This window comes from Miscanthus floridulus, chromosome 7, assembly GCF_019320115.1.
Source record: "Miscanthus floridulus cultivar M001 chromosome 7, ASM1932011v1, whole genome shotgun sequence".
Lineage (NCBI taxonomy): Eukaryota > Viridiplantae > Streptophyta > Magnoliopsida > Poales > Poaceae > Miscanthus > Miscanthus floridulus.
This window is the reverse complement of record NC_089586.1, coordinates 91,761,093-91,780,748: the sequence shown is the minus strand read 5'-3', so window position 1 is coordinate 91,780,748 and position 19,656 is coordinate 91,761,093. Positions and strand designations below refer to the sequence as shown.

At 49.0% G+C, this 19,656-nt stretch overlaps 1 protein-coding gene and 1 pseudogene across 1 annotated transcript; both read left to right on the top strand.

Annotated features, from left to right (window-relative positions):
- The first annotated feature begins 5,127 nt into the window (after positions 1–5,127).
- Positions 5,128–6,385, top strand: LOC136463814 (uncharacterized). The gene has a single exon (XM_066462799.1). It carries the CDS (start codon positions 5,253–5,255, stop codon positions 6,165–6,167), a length of 915 nt encoding a protein of 304 aa, XP_066318896.1. The 5' UTR covers positions 5,128–5,252; the 3' UTR covers positions 6,168–6,385.
- Positions 6,386–9,408: 3,023 nt separating this feature from the next.
- On the top strand, positions 9,409–17,576 carry LOC136463813 (uncharacterized; annotated as a pseudogene).
- The last annotated feature ends 2,080 nt before the right edge of the window (positions 17,577–19,656 follow it).

Sequence of the window (19,656 nt, the reverse complement as noted above, 5' to 3'; positions counted from 1 at the left end):
GAGCATCAACGTGACTGTTCGAGGGTTTGGAAAATCGTTTGGAGAGCAAATATGGAGAAAACAGTTTGGAAAAACATCATGGCGATATACGGAGATTGGATAATATTTAGAAGAATATTAAAGCGTGACTTAGCTTTGGACGAAGCGTATGGTCGGCGACGTATGGCGTTATCTGGTCGGCGTTGACAGCGAACACCTGGCGGGCGGTGAGTTGTTGGTGAAGGCGACCTCGGAGGTGGTTCTGAGATCGGATCTGCTGTCGCAGGGGCTGGTGTAGCAGTGATGAATTGTCGTCGTCGATCGGCATGGATCTCCACAGGATTGACGATGAGAACGCGTTGTTGATTTGAGGTCCATCCGGCTCGCCATGGATCAAGCGCACACCCCTACCTGGCGCGCCAGCTATCGACAGAATATGCTCGGCAGTCCACCGAGGGGTATCCCGCGATGGTAGATTTGTCGGTGGGGATGTGCGTAATCAGGAACCAGATGGTGACACAAGGCGCAGAGACAGCGATTTAGACAGGTTCAGGCCGTCTGATCGACGTAATACCCTACGTCCTGTGTCTTTGGTGTATTGTATTGATCTGTATGTAGATCCGATCTGATAGATCCTATCCGCTAGGGGACCCCTACCTCTCCTTATATACTCTAGAGGAGGTAGGGTTACAAGTAAAGTAGCCTATTTGGTACTATACAATGTCTTGTGGTGCACGCCGAGCAGCGCCGTGCACGCCTTAACCTTATGGGCCGGGCCACCCCTAGGGGCGCAGCCCATGTCTTGGGGGCCATACCCCCACAAATCAGAATCCTCTATTTTTTCTACGTTATTCCCATGATCCAAACAAGCCCTTAATGTTTATTACATATACCATTAGTCAAGTTACAAGATCATGGCTTTGATTGAGCACTAGCATCATACTACCCAATGCAATACCACATAGGAATCAAGGTATAAATACAAATGCTAGGAAGTCCTTAGTGCTGGTCAAGGTAGACACATGCATATGATTAAAATGATATTAAGGTGAATAGAACAACAAGGAAGATCCCATGCTATACTTGCCTTAAAACTCTGATCTTCTTCTGGTCCAAATCTTCAAAGATCTGCTTCTTGATAAACCACGTATAGCTCACCGACTGGACATGATAATAGAACACCACACAAGCATCCATGCAATCATACACAAAGCAAACAATAGAACTACATTATAACAGTACACCAAACATATGAAACAACAAGTAAAAAAGTTTTAAAGATATTATATATGTTGCTGCGAACACACAGATGCGGAAAGCGCACTAATCGGAGCTATAACAGAAAAGTTATGAATTAAACATGAGTTCTTTTAATAAAATAATAGATTAAATCTAACCTCGAATTTTAAAAATTGAAAATATATTTAATAGTAAGATAAACATGTACATTACGCAATTACAAATCTAACACAACTTGAACGGATCAAATCGGAGTTAAAACGGAGATTTTATGGCCTAAATAAAACTAATGACAAAGCTGTAAATAGATGAAAACGTATTTTGAATCTACTAGAAAGAAACTATGTTTTCAGAATAGGAAGACGTATTCTGGAAGTACGCCTTCGACTGCGGGTTTGAATATGGAAAAGTGCAGGGACTCTTTAGCAAAAGTGACATGACGAAGGGGTACGGGTTAATCTCAACCGTTGGATCGAGATTGGATGGCCGAGATTAGAATCGGGGAGGGAGAGGAGAGTCCGGCGCCGGAAACAGAGCCGAGCACGGCGGTGGACATGGCCGGCGGCGAGGAGCTCGTTGGCGAAGCTTCAAATCGGCCCTAGAGACCATGAGAGAGCAAACCGAAAACACGGGGAGAAGGAGAAGGAGAAGGAGAAGGAGAAGGAGATGGCGTACTCACCTAGGGGGTTATCTTTACCTAGGGGATTATCTTCGGCGGTGGAGGCTCAGAAACGACGCGGGACGCGGTGGATGAGGACCTCGAGCTCGGCGACGCGGCGCTAGGACCAAGTTGGCTACAAGTAACACTTGCTGTACAAGTAGGAACATCTTTTTTTTGTTTTCAATATAAATCTATCTCCATCTGGAGACCGCGAGATGATGCTCTAGTGTTTGGCAAGTCAAACTATCGTCATTCTGCCAAAGGCTTCAATTTATATTGGGTCTTCATGCAAAACAGAATAATGATAACATGGGCCTATGGTATCTATAGAAAGAATAGCAATTCTGAACATATAAGCCCATAGGGTTTTTTTTTGTGAAAGGGTATAAGCTCATACTTGCTAATAGAAGTCCTTCTCACTTCTCGAGAAATCAACTTTGACTAATTATGTATAAAAATATTAATATTTATAATATATAATTAGTATTATTAGGTAGATCGTTGAATAAACTTTTATAATAAATTTATTTAAAGATATAAATGTTGCACATATTTTTTATAAATACAGTTAAAGTTAAGAAAGTTTAACTTCCATGTATTTTATAGCGATTTTCTTTCTGGTACGGAGGGAGTAGATTGCTAACCTGCCTCCTGGGCAAAAGCAGTATTCGGATCTTTGATCCCAAAATATATTCATAGATATTTCAGATACAAGACATGTCTGCAGCAATGGATGGAGCTTTTTGTTCGTGAGCTTTGACCACATGGGGAAGAAGTAAAAAGCGGCGGCAGCAACCCGTGCCTGACAAATTCCCACGTCCCACTAGTTCTGGCTGCTGTTCTCACATCTCACTAGTTCTGGCTGCTGGACCTGAGACTAAGAGGGACGGGCAAAATATCTGACGACTGGTGAACGCCATCGGCAGGAAGCCAAACCCCCCCCCCCCCCCCCCCCCCCCCCCCCCCAGTGGACGGCGACCTCTACCGGCGCCGGCGGCCCCGCGCGGCAACTGCAGCGCCGCAGCAGCTCGCACCTGCGCGCACGGCGTGCAGCTAACCACCGCCCTCCGTAGCGTGCCACATCGCAGGCTCCTGCGCCACGAGCAGCTCATCCGCACCGAATAAAACAGTAGCCCCGGCTTAGCTGGGCACGTCTCGGCCGCCGTCGATTTCACTGAAGTTCGCCCAACGCAGTAATTCACAAACCGTACCTGAAACAGTGATCACACGTCTTTTGGCACTGGTAGCTTAGGTACTTGCACTCACGAGGAAGCATCGCACGAAAGCGTTGCACTTTGTGCATGTCAATACAAATACAAAAGTTTCTGATAGATTGAGAAACGCAGCTTTGCTATCCCAAACATTGGTTTCTCAAATATGCCAGCGAAAACATGTGCTTTTTTATTTGGTTACCATTTCCTCTATTTCTCTCTTTTTTTTTATCTCTTCTACTAATCAACAACTAGAAAGACAAATCTATCCTAGTCAAAGTCCCTATTCGATTTTCTTATAATCCGTACTTTTCAGCTTGTTTTTTCAAATAGAACAGTATTTTTCTCTCGCAACAAATCAACCGGATCAGTGTTTCGGTTTATTTTTTCAGCGAAACGAACGGGCCAAATTAGAATATACGGGAATTTAAAATATATTAAGCTCCCATTCACACACACACACTCTCTAGATATGTGTCTAAACGCTCCCATTCACCCTCCTCCTCTGACCGGATCCTTCAAAAATATATTAAGCCAAATCAAATAAAAAAAATTCTTTTGGAGCTCAAGATTTGCTGCCCAGACCTGTCCAATAAGGGCTACAGCTCGAGGTAAGCCTAAAATGCTCTAGTCTACTCACATGAGAATCTCCAAAATCGCCGTCAAATCCTAAGATTGATGAAGTTATCATAGCTGTCTTGTTGGTGACGGGTACATCGGCTGCCAATAAAAAAAATAACATCGAACTCTAGCTCGGTTGGTCAGGTTACTTATCGTGGACCTTCTCGTCCGGGTTCAAGTCATTGACTTAGCAATCTGTGGTGACTTTGTCGATTTCGACATTTATCGGTGCATGTGTGTAAACGTCTATGTCTATACCGAGTTTTAAAAAAATATCGTTAAATTCTAGAATAATTTCAAAAAATAAGAGCACCCGTGTTGAATCTATGCACAACAAGTTGACTCGTGGTGATTGTTGTCCTTCAAATAGAATGATCTGGAAAGAGAAAAAAAATCTTTGCTAAGATAATTTTTTATGATTATTGGAAAACAATGTTGTCCTAAATAAACAGCTTGTTCGTTTGGCTGTGGCTTGTCGTAAACGATCGTAAATTTTCAGCCGGAACAATATTTTCCTCTCACACAAACCAGCCAGCAGTACTTTTTTACGAACCAGCCACGATACGAATCAGCCAACCGAACAGGCAGCTTGATTAAGAGGAAATGGAGTTTGGTAGTCCAAAGTATTACTCCTGTGATTTCCTATTGCAAAAGTGGTGTGGTTAGTGGTTGATAATTTCCTATTGTAGAAGTTTGGTCTTGGAGAAGAAAATGACTACCAAATGTTCAGAAAATGCCATATTTTTAAAATTGCTACAGATGTTGTGTTATTTGGAAAATCAAGAGCAAGGCATGCTTCGAAAACATAAGAACACAGCGAAAATTATTTGTATGCCTGCGCATTGATGAATACTGTACATTGTCTCTACTCTGTGGATAATTTGTACCCAAATACAGATAGTATAAGCATTAGAGTTATGATATATTTATGAATAAATATTTCTCTGCTTGTACCGGGAGAAACGATCTATCATCAGAGTTATATTTTAATTTGACTACGTTTAATCGGACACATTTGATAGCTTTTCTTTCGTTACACATACAAGCATGTTTGCTAGTATAAATAATCAAAATAGAGTTATTTTTGTTAAAATTTTAATTTTTGCAACTTTATATAGTAAAAAAAAGAAAAAAAAAAGAAACATAGCATCCGACCAAATTCGGCGAAGCTGCACGTGTGAAGACAAAATCTGTGAAACCCGAGTTGCCGACCGAAACTATCTCGCTCCAACGGCCTGACTCATGTAGTCATGTGGGCCAAATTCTTTCTTGCCAAAGAAGCATAGCCCAGGCGGGCAGGCAAGGCCGAGAAGAGCGCACCGTCCCGGAACTCACGATCCCTCTCCTCCGTCTCATCTTTTACCGCAACCTCATCCTATCCGTTTCACGCTCATCCTATAACTCCATTCCCCGTTCCGCCGTTCGTCCCCTCCCCATCCCCATTCCCCAGCCCACGACCTCCGCCACCGGCCACCGCCTGCCTCAGACCCCCCGCCCCGCCCCGCCCGTCCGTTACCCCCCAGCGCGACGCGGCCGCGGCCATGACGCCCTCGTCCGCTCTCGCCCTCGCGCACCACGCCGCGGCGTCCCCGTTCCCGGCCTCCACTCCGCGGCCCTCTTCCAGGTCCAGCTCGCTGAGCTTGGCGGGCCCGGGGGCCGCCGGTCTCGGCCCGCGACGGCTCGTCGCGGCGGGGCCCCCGCGGGCGTTCTTCTCCTCGTCCCCGTACCAGCCGCCCCAGCAGCCGGAGGGGTTCTCGCCGCACCGGGAGTACGGCCTGGTCCCCATGGTCATCGAGACCACCTCCCGCGGGGAGCGCGCCTACGACATCTTCTCGCGCCTGCTCAAGGAGCGCATCGTCTGCATCCACGGGCCCATCGCCGACGACACGGCCTCGCTCGTCGTCGCGCAGCTGCTCTTCCTCGAGTCCGAGAACCCGCTCAAGCCCGTCCACCTCTACATCAACTCCCCCGGGGGCGTCGTCACCGCGGGGCTCGCCATCTACGACACCATGCAGTACATCCGCTGCCCCGTCACCACGCTCTGCATCGGTCAGGCGGCCTCCATGGGCTCGCTCCTCCTCGCGGCCGGGGCGCCCGGTGAGAGGCGCGCGCTGCCCAACGCCAGGGTCATGATCCACCAGCCCTCGGGCGGCGCGCAGGGCCAGGCCACCGACATCGCCATCCAGGCCAAGGAGATCCTCAAGATGCGCGACCGCCTCAACAAGATCTACCAGAAGCACACGCGCCAGAACATCGATAAGATCGAGCAGTGCATGGAGAGAGATCTCTTCATGGACCCCGAGGAGGCGCGCGACTGGGGCCTCATCGACGAGGTCATCGAGAGCCGGCCTGCCTCGCTCATGCCCGATGGAATCGGTGGAGGCCTCGATGTGCCCAGCCTCGGTGTCGGTCCCGGCGGACGGGGAAGGGACGCCGTGGAGCCTTCGGCGGTGTGAGGATTGGCCTCAAAGGTGAAATCCCTTTCGCATCTGGTGGTTATGGAGGCGTCCGGCTCCCCATTCACCTTGTTGCTTAAATTACCTGAATTGAGCTATTGGAGATATAATTATTGCAACTCCAAGGAAATTCTGTTGTGTTGATACTGATAAATTAACACAGTATTGTGTATGTTGTACTATATTAGTATCAATTCCATGCAAGGGCATTCAAACTCTCTCTCTTTTGTTTCTTTCTAACAGTAATTGCTCTTGCCTTTTTGTTTCTATCAGGGACTAATTCTTTAATATGTTTTTTGTTTCATGTTGGTGTTCTTCGAATGGCCTTGTTGCTGACATAAGTATCATCTATATGTTAAATATGCGAGGACATTATTTTGATCCGCCATATAATGCATTTCAAGTTTATAGAGTTATCTGAGACAGTGGCCTTAGAACAAGTGTACTTTTGCGCAATTGATTGCTTGCTTGGATTTTTATTTTCAATTCTGTGGTTAAATTTCTAAAAGTGCTGTTGTTTGGTTGGGCATTAAAACATACAATTTGCAAAACGAACATTTAAGCGCTGTAGTCCAGATTACCCAAAAGAGCATCTTGTAAGGTAGTTAAGTGTGAGATATCATGTGTTCTAACATGGGAATCGTTCTTATCAAGAATTTATTGGAACCTCGTTAACTCGTTGCACAAACTTGATGCAAATTGTACTCAATATAGTCTATAGCCCAACCGAGTCTTAATAGACCATGGAATTAAGCTTTGATGGTTTAGACTTTTTAGAACAAGTTTAGAGTCATTACTATCTGGTTAAGCTCTGAACTGTTTGATTTTGTGATAAAATTTGTGTCAAATTAGATTTTTGTGTCAGCTATTGTTGATCACATGTTTCCACTTCAATCTTTACTAGTTCTGATCACGTTTCTGATGGCAATATTACACTGTTGGAGTTCTCCACCTAATGAACTGTATGTAATCTAGCACTTTGTGCAACAGGGTGGATAAAAATGGTGCATGTTATAATAACTCCAAGAAATATTTACCATCTGTTCTTAGAAGCTGCCACAGTTGCAGTTTAACATATCTCTTCTTTAGATTTTCATAAAGCCTGCTTGGCACGTGCCAAAAAAAGTACTTTGGATAATGAATGAAGCGGGTTTAATAATTTGGGCAAGATTCTTGGTCCTGCCAGGTTGCATTCTGGACAGTTGTGATAAAATCAATGTGTAGTAGCCTGTATTGCAGTTGGATGACACCAGTGTTCATTAGAACTGTAGAATTTTGATTTTTTTTTTTGTGGTCTATCTAGTAAACCACCAGTTGGTTATTTTTTCAGGGTACCAGCTTGGATCTAGTATTGTTGGTTTTTTAGTTTAGGAGTGTTAAGTGAGAGGTGTGCTTGTCTGAGGTTTCAGAACTAAAATTATGAATGTACCACTGAAGTTCCAGTTTAGGAAGACTTGAAACCATATTTGGTTGTTCAATGCCATCTGCCATGCTTCAAATGAATTTGGCTTGTAGAGTTTTTCCCTAATAGTGGAATTTATTGGTGTGAAGAATAGATTTGAATTGTTTATGTCAAGAATATAGTTTTTGTAGCTCTAAATTTGTGGCACCTTGTTAGTGCTAAAGGTTTTTGGAAAGTTCACTTGTCTTAGTCGAAGTTGATGCTCCGGTGCTTGAGAATTAGGTTCAGTGTGTCATTAAGCTAATGTTATTTGGTTGAGGATGAGATTTAAGCTAATATTATTTGTTGATTGACCAGACGGAATTAAGCTGTGGTGCTTTGACATACTTGCTGTCTTGTTGAGCTCATTAGTCAAATTGTTGTATGATCAGATGAGTACATTCGACATTTCACCAGCATCCTGCTTATCCCTTATTATTTCTTATCCGGTTCTCTCCATTACTGTTCAATTGCGTTTTGCGGAAGCATTGTCATGCTGCCTAGTTCAGCGTCCAAAAAACGTCAAGAACACGAACATGCCAATTGACAAGCGGAAATGAGCGGCCACGATTTCCTACTCATTGATTTCATTGCGCGAGGTTCGCTGCTAGTATATATCCTTCAGCTGGATCTTTCGAAGTTTCGAACTAGCAATTGGGGTGCGTTTCTTTCAGATTAATATCAAACTCTCGGTGAAAATAATCAATAATCTTACCAAACACTTTAGCGACGGTTGAAGGAATCGGCTTTTACACATAATCTGGAGTTCTGGACCGTGAGCGTTCTCATGCGTTTCTTCCACCAAAGCCTCTTTTCTCATGTCGCCGGGGCTGCGCATTATCCACTCGCTCCATTCGCCTCCCGCGCAGCCACGCTCGCCTGTACGTTGCAGCAGCCGCCGGTGCCCCGATCAGTCATCACCAACGTAATCCCATAAAAACATTTGAACGACGTAGGTAAGTGCGAAAGGCGAAGTTGCGAAGGAATAGTTGTTACTACTCTTGTTACCCATTTGATCATTTGCTATGGTAACAAATTCCGATCGTCATCTTCAGCTGAAAGAGTACATCTTATATTGAGTACCTTACGTAGCATCCACCTTCGCCCTCGGCTACCTCTCTCCCCTCCTCCCTTGAAGCCTAGCGCCAGTGGCTGCAGGGCGGATATGTGCGGGTGTACTCATGAAAAAACAGCAATTATAATAAAATTTTCACCATACATATATATCTCTACGGTAAAAATCTATGTACCTGTACACACATGCTCCCCTGGTATTTGCTCTAGCTTTGTCCCGTGCGTCCTAATCCTCAGAGATGACTTCGCAGAAAAGTCTGTAAAAACTATGTAACTTTTCCTTTAACTCTTGAGTACAGTTACTATTGCAACAAACTTTCTACTCCCTCCAGTCTTGTATAAGGCATTTTGCAGAGGTCAAGAGTCAAACTTTATAATCTTTGACTAAAAGTTAATTATTGCATACAAACTTAATACTATTAGATTTGTAACCAAATTTACTATCTAATAATCATAAACAATATAACAGAAAATAAATAAATGATTAAAGTGTAATTTAAGAGACCATGTCATATTAAAAAAATGTCTTATAAATTAGATCTGAGGGATTGAGATGACAAGTGGCCACATATCAGAAGATGTCGTATAATATGTCAGAAGCTGCCTTGTAATTTGGGATCCCACTATTTACACATGTGAATACATCATCTATAGATGGCTGATATCACTCCCACTGTATAGAAAATCTTCTCATTTCCTTCCCGTCCGAACCCTTCTTCCGTCCTGCTCGGGCGTTCCGACCAGCGTTACTCGCTTCTCGTCACTCCCACCGGCTGCTGCTCTTGGCCGCGCCACGGTAGAATGGCTTCCCTCTTCAACAAGTTCCAAGAGGTACACGTCCTGTCTGTTTCCCTTCACACCACCCAACCATCGCGGGATCTCGATCTGCCTGATTCCTCCTCGTCGCGGGCGTCCAAGCCAATCATGGCGCCCAACATGGATTCCTTGACACGAGGAAGATTCTGTCCCGTACTGAACGCTTTGCCCCGATAGAATTTGGCAGATGCTCGGCACGCAGTGGGCATTTTGTGCCTTCAGTATCTGGGGACTGATTCAGTGTTCCCCGTCTTTCTTACCTTTGCTGTTAGCTTCGAAGCTGCCTGCATCCTCGTTCAGATGACTATTTGCTTTCTCTGTAAGTTATGTAGTGCAACTATTGCATACAACACTAGCCCACGAAGGTTGATTTGATTTTATGTAAATATGTAATCGCAGTAAATCTTATCACCATTTTAATTGATTTTATCGCTGAATGTTCAGGCGATCGGAACAATTGCTAAGAGCCCCATGTTTGCTCGTGATCCAAGGCACCTTCAATTTGAAGCTGATGTAAATCGTTTGTTTCTCTATACAAGGTTGGCTAATATCCTAAGGGAAAGCTGCTCTGGTTTTCTCCTTTTTTTCACTGTGTAATTTTCAGTATGGGCAGCAACATATTTAGCACTTGCAATTTTGTGTACTTGGATTCTTTCAAGCTTTCGGATGCCAATTTGTGTCTTTTATAGCTGTTATCTTTTATAGCTGTTATTTCATTCTGGTTGTTCATAAGTGAAAGTCATTTATGTGAATGTCTGGTTAGATGAGTTACATCTTCTCAGCTCTTCTGTTAGGCTGGTACCCCTAATCAAACTTCAGGGATTAATCCACCAAACGTGTAGTATTGGGATCTCTGTGTTCATGGAGATTTTGTTATACCTAGTTCTCTTGCAAACCCATTTGTGAAGATACTGCTTTCCTGAGTTTCTTCTGCTGTGCACTTAGCTATTCTCGGCTGGGGGAGAATGCTGAAGAGAAGGACGCAGAGGAGATTATTGACTTGGCTAGCAAAGCTTCTGTTGCTGATCAGCAGAAACAAGTGCAGGAAAATGTTCATTATCAACTTAAGTATATCTGTATATGTGTCAATCAATGGATAACATTTTATGTCATGATACAACAAATGATCCGTCAAAGGAACCTTCAGAAGCACATAATCATTCTCGGCATAGTGGATTGAGTTTTGCCGTTGGTGGTGCTGCATCTTCAAACAAGCAAAGGTAGTTTATTCTGACTAAGTACATCACATTGGTGCTTTCCTGTTCAAGGGTATTTCATCCTAAAATAGGCTAGTATGTCGATCACTTTCATGTGGATGATACTGTTGCATACTCGCAAAAAAAAAAAGGATGATACAGTTGCATAACATGTACCACTGAAAAGTCAGTCTCTACATTTTTCTGTTACTTGTCTACTTAACTAAATGAAGATAAGTTCATAAGTATGGTAACTGAGGTAATTTACCTCCTTTTCTGTAACTGTTCCATTTCTGCAGCATTAATTTTTTAACTTCCTTTTATTTGTGTCTTGTATTAGCCATGCTAGCTTGACTTGCATATCACTGTTATGTCTTGTCAGCACAGTTTGTTTGAACTTCCATGCTAGATTACTTACAAATGCATTGTTCTGTTGATTATGACATTATATGCATCATTGAATAAATATGTTGCTGCATGAAGCGATGCTAAATCCTGAAGAGGTTACATGTGTTTACATCTGCACTCGTTTATGTCCAACAAATTCTAAGAAGCTAAGTTGTAATGACCGGTTTGCAATATATCAGGCGCAGGCCCATTAGTGCCTAAAGTAGCCCATTAGCATATTTTTTATTATTCCCTCAATATTTCCCTAGAGTATAAATATTTGTAATCAGGCACAATTATGATTAAGCAAGAGTAATCAATTTACTCGGCTTCCCTTGGGAGCCGGGAATTGCCCTAGCCGCCGCCCCTGTTTCTCTTCAGCTCGCACGCGACCACGGCGCCCCGCCGCCGTGCCGCAGCCTTCAAGCTTCGCCCAGCCATCGCACACTCATACAACCTTCGATCCACCAGAGGCAAGGCTCACGTACGTATCAACCTGGTATCAGACTTGGCCATGTCGATTCCTCTGCCCACCTCCACTGTGCCACCGCTCGCCGCGACTGAACCGCCCGGCACCACCGCGCCACTCCAGGCGGCTGCGTCCACATCGGCGCTGGTGCCGAACCCATCCCTGCCGATGGGCGCCCCGGCAGCGCCGCGCGCCGTCTTCACACCGGAGCAGATGACGGGGGCCATCGTCGACCTCAGCCACGGCATGGCCGAGATGCGACTGACGATGCAGTCCATCCTCAACCTCCTCAACCCGACGCCGCAGCAGTACGGCGTGCCGCCGCATCAGCCGGCCCTGCCGCCGCCCCTATACACGGCGCCCCCGCACACGGCTCCAACCTCGTACCTCTACGGGATGCCCACCGACGCTGGGCCCTCAACCTCACCACCGCTGCCATCGACCGGCGTCCCGATCCACATGATCCGCTTTCCGGCTTCGCCGTCCCAGATTCCAGCATGGGCGCTGGGCCACTCCAGCCCCGCCTACACGACGACTCCGCCCCGGACGCACGTTCCCGATCATGGGGCTCCGGTGGTGTCGGGTACCCTCTACGGCGGGATGGATGGCACCCTCTTCCACGGCAGCAGCGTCATGCCCACGGCCACCAGCGCCCCAGGCTCCAACGAGGGCGCCCGCGAGGGTGGTGCTCCTGCATCTGCGCAGGGCCACGGGACACCGAAGTTCCACAAGATCGAGTTCACGACATACGACGGCTCCGTCGATCCGCTGACTGGCTCACGCATTGTGAGCAATTCTTCCAGGGCCAGTTCACTCCGGCGTCGCAGCGCACCTGGATGGCATCTTACCACCTCACTGGAGCGGCCCAGACGTGGTACTACACCCTCGAGCAGGACGAGGGTATGCCGCCGTGGGACAGGTTCAAGGACCTGTGTCGCCTTCGCTTCGGCCCGCCCATCTGCGGCACCCGCCTGGCGGAGTTGGGCCGGCTGCCCTTCCACTCCACGGTGGAGTTTGCAGGACGCTTTCAGGCGGTCCTGGCTCACGCCCGGGACATCTCTACCCGCCAAAAGGCGGAGCTCTTCGTGGGCGGCCTGCCGGATCACATCCGCGTGGACGTGGAGATGCACGATCCCGGCGACCTCCAGACTGCCATGTACTTGGCGCGCACCTTCGAGCGCAAGGCCGCGGCCTTGGCAGCGCCAACGCAACGTGGCGCCCGTCCTCCCCAGCGGTCGGTTCCACCGGCTCGGCCGGCCGTCGGGGGAGGGACCTCGGCCGGGACGACCACCTCTACAGCACCCACACCTCCTGGCTCCGGCACACCAGCCCAGGGCCGCACGTTCCGCCGCCTGTCGCCTGCGGAGATGCTCGAGCGCCGTCGCCAGGGTTTATGCTACAACTGCGACGAGCAGTATGTGCGCGGCCACGTGTGCCGGCGCCTATTCTACCTGGAGTCCTCAGACTACATCGACGACGAGGAGCTCACGGCTGCGGCGGACGCCGCGGTCGCGGCAACCGAAGACCCCACGGCGCCACTGGACGGGGCAACTGCTAATTCCCTTGTTGTTTCCGTCTACGCTCTTGCAGGGATCAGGACGTACCACACCATGCTGCTGCCCGTCATGATCAACGGGGAACGCCTCCTCGCCCTGCTGGACACGGGCTCCACCCACACTTTCCTCCAGGGCGCGGCAATGCGCCGCCTAGGGCTCGTGCCGCGGGGGGGGGGGGGGGGCGAACAGCTCCGAGTCACCGTCGCTAACGGTGAGCGCGTGCCGTGCGAGGGGATTGCTCGTGATGTCCCCGTCATGATTGGCGACGAGTCCTTCCCCATCACCTGCGTGGGGCTCGCTCTCGGCTGCTTCGACTTCATCCTCAGCGTCGACTTCCTCGGAGCGCTAGGTCCCTTGCTGTGGGACTTCGAGAGGCTCACCGTGTCCTTCCAACGGGGCGACCAGCACATCACGTGGCAGTGCGTGGGCACCCCGGGCGCCTCGACGAGTCAGCAGCGCCTGGCTGCGACCACTGCCGACCAGCAGCGCCCGCTGCTGGACCAGCTGCTCTAGCAGCACGGGGCCATCTTCGACGCGCCGCGCGGCCTTCCCCCCGTGCGACCCTACGACCACCGCATCCACCTTCTACCGGGGACCGCGCCCGTGGCGGTACGGCCCTACCGGTACCCACAGCTGCAGAAGGACGAGCTGGAGCGGCAATGCGCCGCAATGTTGGCGCAGGGCATCATCCGGCCGAGCACGTCGCCTTTCTCAGCGCCGGTCCTGCTTGTCAAAAAGTCGGACGGGTCGTGGCGCTTCTGCATCGACTATCGAGCGCTCAATGACAAGACGTCCAAGGACAAATTTCCGATTCCGGTGGTCGACGAGCTCCTCGACGAGCTTCACGGGGCTCGCTACTTCACCAAGCTCGACCTCCGGTCTGGCTATCACCAGGTGCGCATGCACCCGACGGACATCGAGAAGACCGCCTTCCGCACCCACCACGGCCACTTCGAGTTCCTGGTGATGCCGTTTGGGCTGTCCAACGCCCCGGCGACGTTCCAGGCCTTGATGAACGACGTCCTCCGGCCCTTCCTCCGCAGATTCGTGCTGGTCTTCTTTAATGACATCCTGATCTACAGCACGTCGTGGTCCGAGCATCTCCAACACGTGGGCCTCGTCTTCTCCGCCTTGCGAGCTCACGGCCTCTACCTCAAGAGGTCGAAGTGCTCCTTCGGGGCGCTCTCCGTCGACTACCTCGGGCACGTCATCTCCGCCGACGGCGTCGCTATGGACAGCGACAAGGTGGTTGCGGTCGCCTCTTGGCCGACGCCGCGGTCACCCCGTGGCGTGCGCGGCTTCCTCGGGCTTGCGGGCTACTACCGCAAGTTCATCCGCGACTTCGGCTCCATCGCGGCGCCACTCACGCGTCTCCTGCGCAAGGAGGCGTTCGTCTGGACGGCAGAGGCGGAGGAGGCCTTTGCCGCCCTCAAACGGGCCCTCTCGTCGGCCCCTGTTTTGCAGATGCCGGACTTCACCCGCGAGTTCGTCGTCGACTGCGACGCGTCCGGCGCCGGCTTCGGCGCCGTCCTCAACCAGGGGTCGGGCCCCCTGGCGTTCTTCAGCAGGCCGTTCGTCGCGCGCCATGTCAAGCTGGCGGCCTATGAGCGCGAGCTGATCGGCCTCGTACAGGCGGTCCGGCACTAGCGACCGTACTTATGGGGGCGCCGTTTCCTCGTCCACACCGACCACTACAGCCTGAAGTTCCTCCTGGACCAACGGCTTTCCACTGTTCCGCAACATCAGTGGATTAGCAAGTTGTTCGGGTTCGACTTCGCGGTCGAGTATCGTCCCGGCCGACTCAATTCGGCGGCGGACGCGCTGTCCCGCCGCGACGAGGACGCGGTGGCGGCGTTCACCTTGTCCGGGCCGTCCTTCGCCCTCTACGACGACATCCGGGCAGCCACCACGGACGACCCGGTAGCGCGCGGCCTCCTGCAGCAGCAAGCTGCGGGCACCTTGGAGGCGCCCTGGAGCACCGCGGAAGGCTTCCTCCTCCACGGCAAACGCGTCTACGTCCCCGACCTGCAGGACTTGCGCCACCAGGTGGTGACCCTGGCGCACACCGCGGGCCACGAGGGCGTTCAGAAAACCCTTGTGAGGCTGTGCGGCGACTTCTACATTCCCAGCGACCGCAAGCTTGTGCAGGACTTCGTACGCACGTGCGGCGTGTGCCAGCGCAACAAGACGCCCACGACGCAGCCGGCTGGTCTCCTTCAGCCCCTGGATGTGCCGTCCCAAGTGTGGGCAGACATCTCCATGGACTTCATCGACGGCCTTCCCAAGGTACATGGCAAGTCCGTGATCTTAACAGTGGTGGATCGCTTCTCCAAGTACGCGCACTTCATCGCCCTCAGCCACCCCTACACCGCCGCTTCGGTCGCCCGCGCCTTCTTCGAGGGGATTGTCCGGCTTCACGGCTTCCCCAACTCCATCGTCAGCGACCGTGATCCCGTCTTCACCAGCAACTTGTGGAGGGATTTATTTAAGCTTGCAGGTGTGAAGCTGCGACTCAGCACGGCCTTCCACCCCCAAACTGACGGCCAGTCTGAGGTCGTCAACAAGGTGATCGCCATGTACTTGCGTTGCGCGACTGGCGATCGCCCGCGCTCGTGGGTGGACTGGCTACCGTGGGCGGAGTACTGCTACAACACTTCGTACCACACGGCGCTTCGGGCGACTCCTTTCGAGGTGGTCTACGGCCGGCCCCCGCCTCCCATTCTGCCACACCAGGAGGGAGCTGCTGAGACGGAGGCTGCGGACACCATGCTCCGGGATCGCGACGCCTTCCTGGTCGAGGTCCGGGAGCGCCTTCTTCAGGCGCAGCAGCACGCCAAGGACCGCTACGACGAGCACCACCGGGACGTGGACTTCAACGTCGGCGACTGGGTGCTACTCCGACTACTTCACCGCCCCACCCACTCGCTCGCGACGCCGGCCAAGGGCAAACTCCGACCGCGCTACGCCGGCCCGTTCCGAGTTCTGGAACGCATTGGGCAGGTCGCCTACCGCCTGCAACTTCCCGAGGGCGCACGTCTCCATGATGTTTTCCACGTCGGGCTGCTCAAGCAATGGCGTGGCGATCCTCCTGCTACACCGGCGGCGGTGCCACCCGTCCTGGATGGGCGCCTGTTGCCCGCTCCTAAGACGGTTGTCCGTGCTCAGTTGCGCCGCGGCAACTGGAAGTTGCTGGTCAAGTGGCAGGGTCTTTCCGAGGAGGATGCGACGTGGGAGCCCCTCGACGATTTCAAGGCCCTCTACCCCCATGTCCAGCTCGAGGACGAGCTGTTTGTCGAAGCGGGGAGAGATGTTATGACCGGTTTGCAATATACCAGGCGCAGGCCCATTAGTGCCTAAAGTAGCCCATTAGCATATTTTTTATTATTCCCTCAATATTTCCCTAGAGTATAAATATTTGTAATCAGGCACAATTATGATTAAGCAAGAGTAATCAATTTACTCGGCTTCCCTTGGGAGCCGGGAATTGCCCTAGCCGCCGCCCCTGTTTCTCTTCAGCTCGCACGCGACCACGGCGCCCCGCCGCCGTGCCGCAGCCTTCAAGCTTCGCCCAGCCATCGCACACTCATACAACCTTCGATCCACCAGAGGCAAGGCTCACGTACGTATCATAAGTGCTCATCATTTGCTCTGCAGTGCAGTTATCCCTGCTACACAACCTTTAACTCGAACAGAATTGTCAAAGAAATTCAGGGATCATTTTGGGTACACCCTTGACATCGGACCATCTGGAATTCCTCACAAAGATGCAGGCCAAGGTCTGTTCTTATCTGGACAAGCAAATGTCGGTGCTGTCCTAGCCATCTATCCTGGTGTTGTATATTCACCTGCTTACTATCGATATATACCTGGATACCCAAGAATTGATGTTTGCAACGACTACCTGATCACAAGATATGATGGGACAATAATTGACGCAAAACCATGGTGTTTTGGTGGTGACACAAGAGATGGGATGGTTCAGATTTGGTGGATTACAATGCTATGCCACCTAAAGGCTCAGAGAACAACTCTGATCGAGTGTGGAGAATGCTTAGCAAGCCCCTAGAGAAAAGTGTAAGGGGAAATTTTGGTGAAGTGCTTGAACGCCGAAATCCCCTTGCTTTTGGTCATTTCGCAAATCATCCACCTAAAGGTTCAAGTCCTAATGTCATGATCTGCCCATACGATTTTCCTTTGACAGAGAAGAACATGAGAGTATACATCCCTAACATTACGTTTGGTGGTGAAGAGACCATTAAGATGAAAAGGTTTGGCTCCTTCTATTTCAAGTCTGGAGGTTCTGATAATCAGGCTGTTGATTCTCTAGTGCTGAAGACGCTAGTGCTGGTGAGTACAATGTCCATCTGTGATGAAGAGCTCTTCCTTAATTACCGTTACAGTAACTCAAAGCGGCGACCAGAGTGGTACAGCCCTGTCGATGAAGAAGAGGATAAGAGGAGATGGAGCTAGTTTAGCACTTCTGTACCATTCTGGTTGTGCATTTTTTTTTGGCTGACTTTCTTAGTTCTGTTTTTTTTTCCGGAAATTGCAACTGAGCATTGGTAAGCTCCTGAGATCAGATTGAGATGACAATTTTGCCTTTTTTCCCCATTTGCTATGACGATAGTTTGGTCTCGCAGTTATCCTCATGATAAAAGTCAAGCTACTCATGTAAGCTCTACTCTCAGGTCCTTTGTGGTGGATCAAGGATTACATTTGTTACTCCTTTTATGTGTGCCTATCCCAATGGTCTATGGAAGATAAATAATTTATGCATCTATTGCCTGATGATGAAATTATGTTGGAGATTCCCATGCAATTGTCCTTATAAGTATGCTTTACAGTTCGTTACCCATCTGCCATCTAAATTATGCACTAGGAGTCTACAAAATACTGAGATGGGAAATCCATTTAAACTGGTTTCAGAAGTTTGTGCTCGCATCACTTGATAGGGCATACTTGTGCAAAAGGAAAAATAAAAGGGGAACTTAGTATTTCTTCCATCTTACTGATACTTTTTGTCTACATCTAAATAACTCAAGGGTAGCAAAAGCAGCTTATAGTATCCATTTCCTCGTTGACCAGATTTTCAAACAGAGTTTTGGTGTAGGGTTGCTTCTTTTTGAATCAACCCTGTATTGGATATGCTCATGTGGCATAGGCCCCGTTCGCTGGTCTGAAACTTGGCTGAAAAACACTGTTCCGGCTGGTTTGTTGTGAGAGAAAAACACTGTTTGGCTGGTTTAGTGACCTTCCTTGTTGCCGCATTATCTGTTCTTCCTTGCAAACCCAGCTTCACTGAAAGTCATGCAGTGTTGTTGACTATATTCCATCTCTTGAACCGTGCCGTATGTGGTATGTTTGCTCTTCCTTGTGATATGCATGCATGGTGTCATCATGGCAATTTTGCTAGTAGCACCGAAAGAGTGCGTTGTTTGGTAAAATCACAAGAAATATATTTCGGTCAAATAGCTGCTCCGGGAAGCCTTGAGATTTTGCCGTCTCGTGATTTTGCTTGGATTGTATGGCTTGACAGGTTAGTTAACTTTTGTATTTTAGGATTTCTTCCTTCTCATAGTCTCTTGTGCCTGCAATTATGCATTAATCTGGCATCACTTGGTTTGGTTTTTTTTTCGTTTAGTTTTTTTGGTTTTATGAATTTGTATCTGGTTGGGTAGATATCTTGGGGGGGGGGGGGGGGGGGGGGGGGGGGGGGGGGGGGGACAGAATGCCATGAGATAAAACCCTGAAAGTCTGCAAATTAATTTATCTTACATTCAATGGGGCTCGAAAGATAATCTGGCGAAGCAAAACGCACGCGTCATGGTGGCTTGACTAAGTTCTTGTCTTCTTGGTCCCAGCTTAGGAGCTGTTCGGCTGATGATTTCTGCGGCTGATAAGTCGACTGAAACTGATCAGCTGTGGTTCTTTATGAAATAACATTGCTTTAGGCATGCCCATGATTGATATATTGCTGTAGTGTCAACGTCTGGTTTCTCTGCGCTGTCATAATCCAGCAAAACCAACGAAATCAGTGTACATTTCTCTTGATTAATTAGGTTGCTTCTGGAACCTTACCCTTCTGCATAGATAGTTGTGAAAAATTCTTTATCAGACGTTAATTCCGTGAATATGATGTTTTAGTGCTAAAATACAACCTCCTCGATTATTGGGATACAGAATAAATGCATTCTGAAGACCAGATTGGAATTTGGTTTCTGTCCCATGCACAGATGTATGTTTCTAGTGAAGATAAGTTCTCGAGTCTATTTTAGCCTTCTAAGGATGGCACATTTCTCAATGGCAAGTTTTTCTCTTTTGTTACCCCTGATCGATAAAATCTGTAATCGTAATCCATATATTACCCATGAGCCGATAATCATCGGCATCAAAGTCTTGAATACAAATTGACAGTTTTTAGCAATTCGTTTTTTGGTTATGACAACAATATACTCTCTTCAGTCCAGTTTATAAGACGTTACATGACACGATCTCCTAAATTATATATTGCTTATTTATTTATTTTATTTTGTTTTGTTATTATAAGAGA

What these genes read in the sequence shown, in the direction of transcription:
- LOC136463814 (XM_066462799.1), top strand. Translation starts at nt 5,253, where the DNA reads ATGACGCCCTCGTCCGCTCTCGCCCTCGCGCACCACGCCGCGGCGTCC.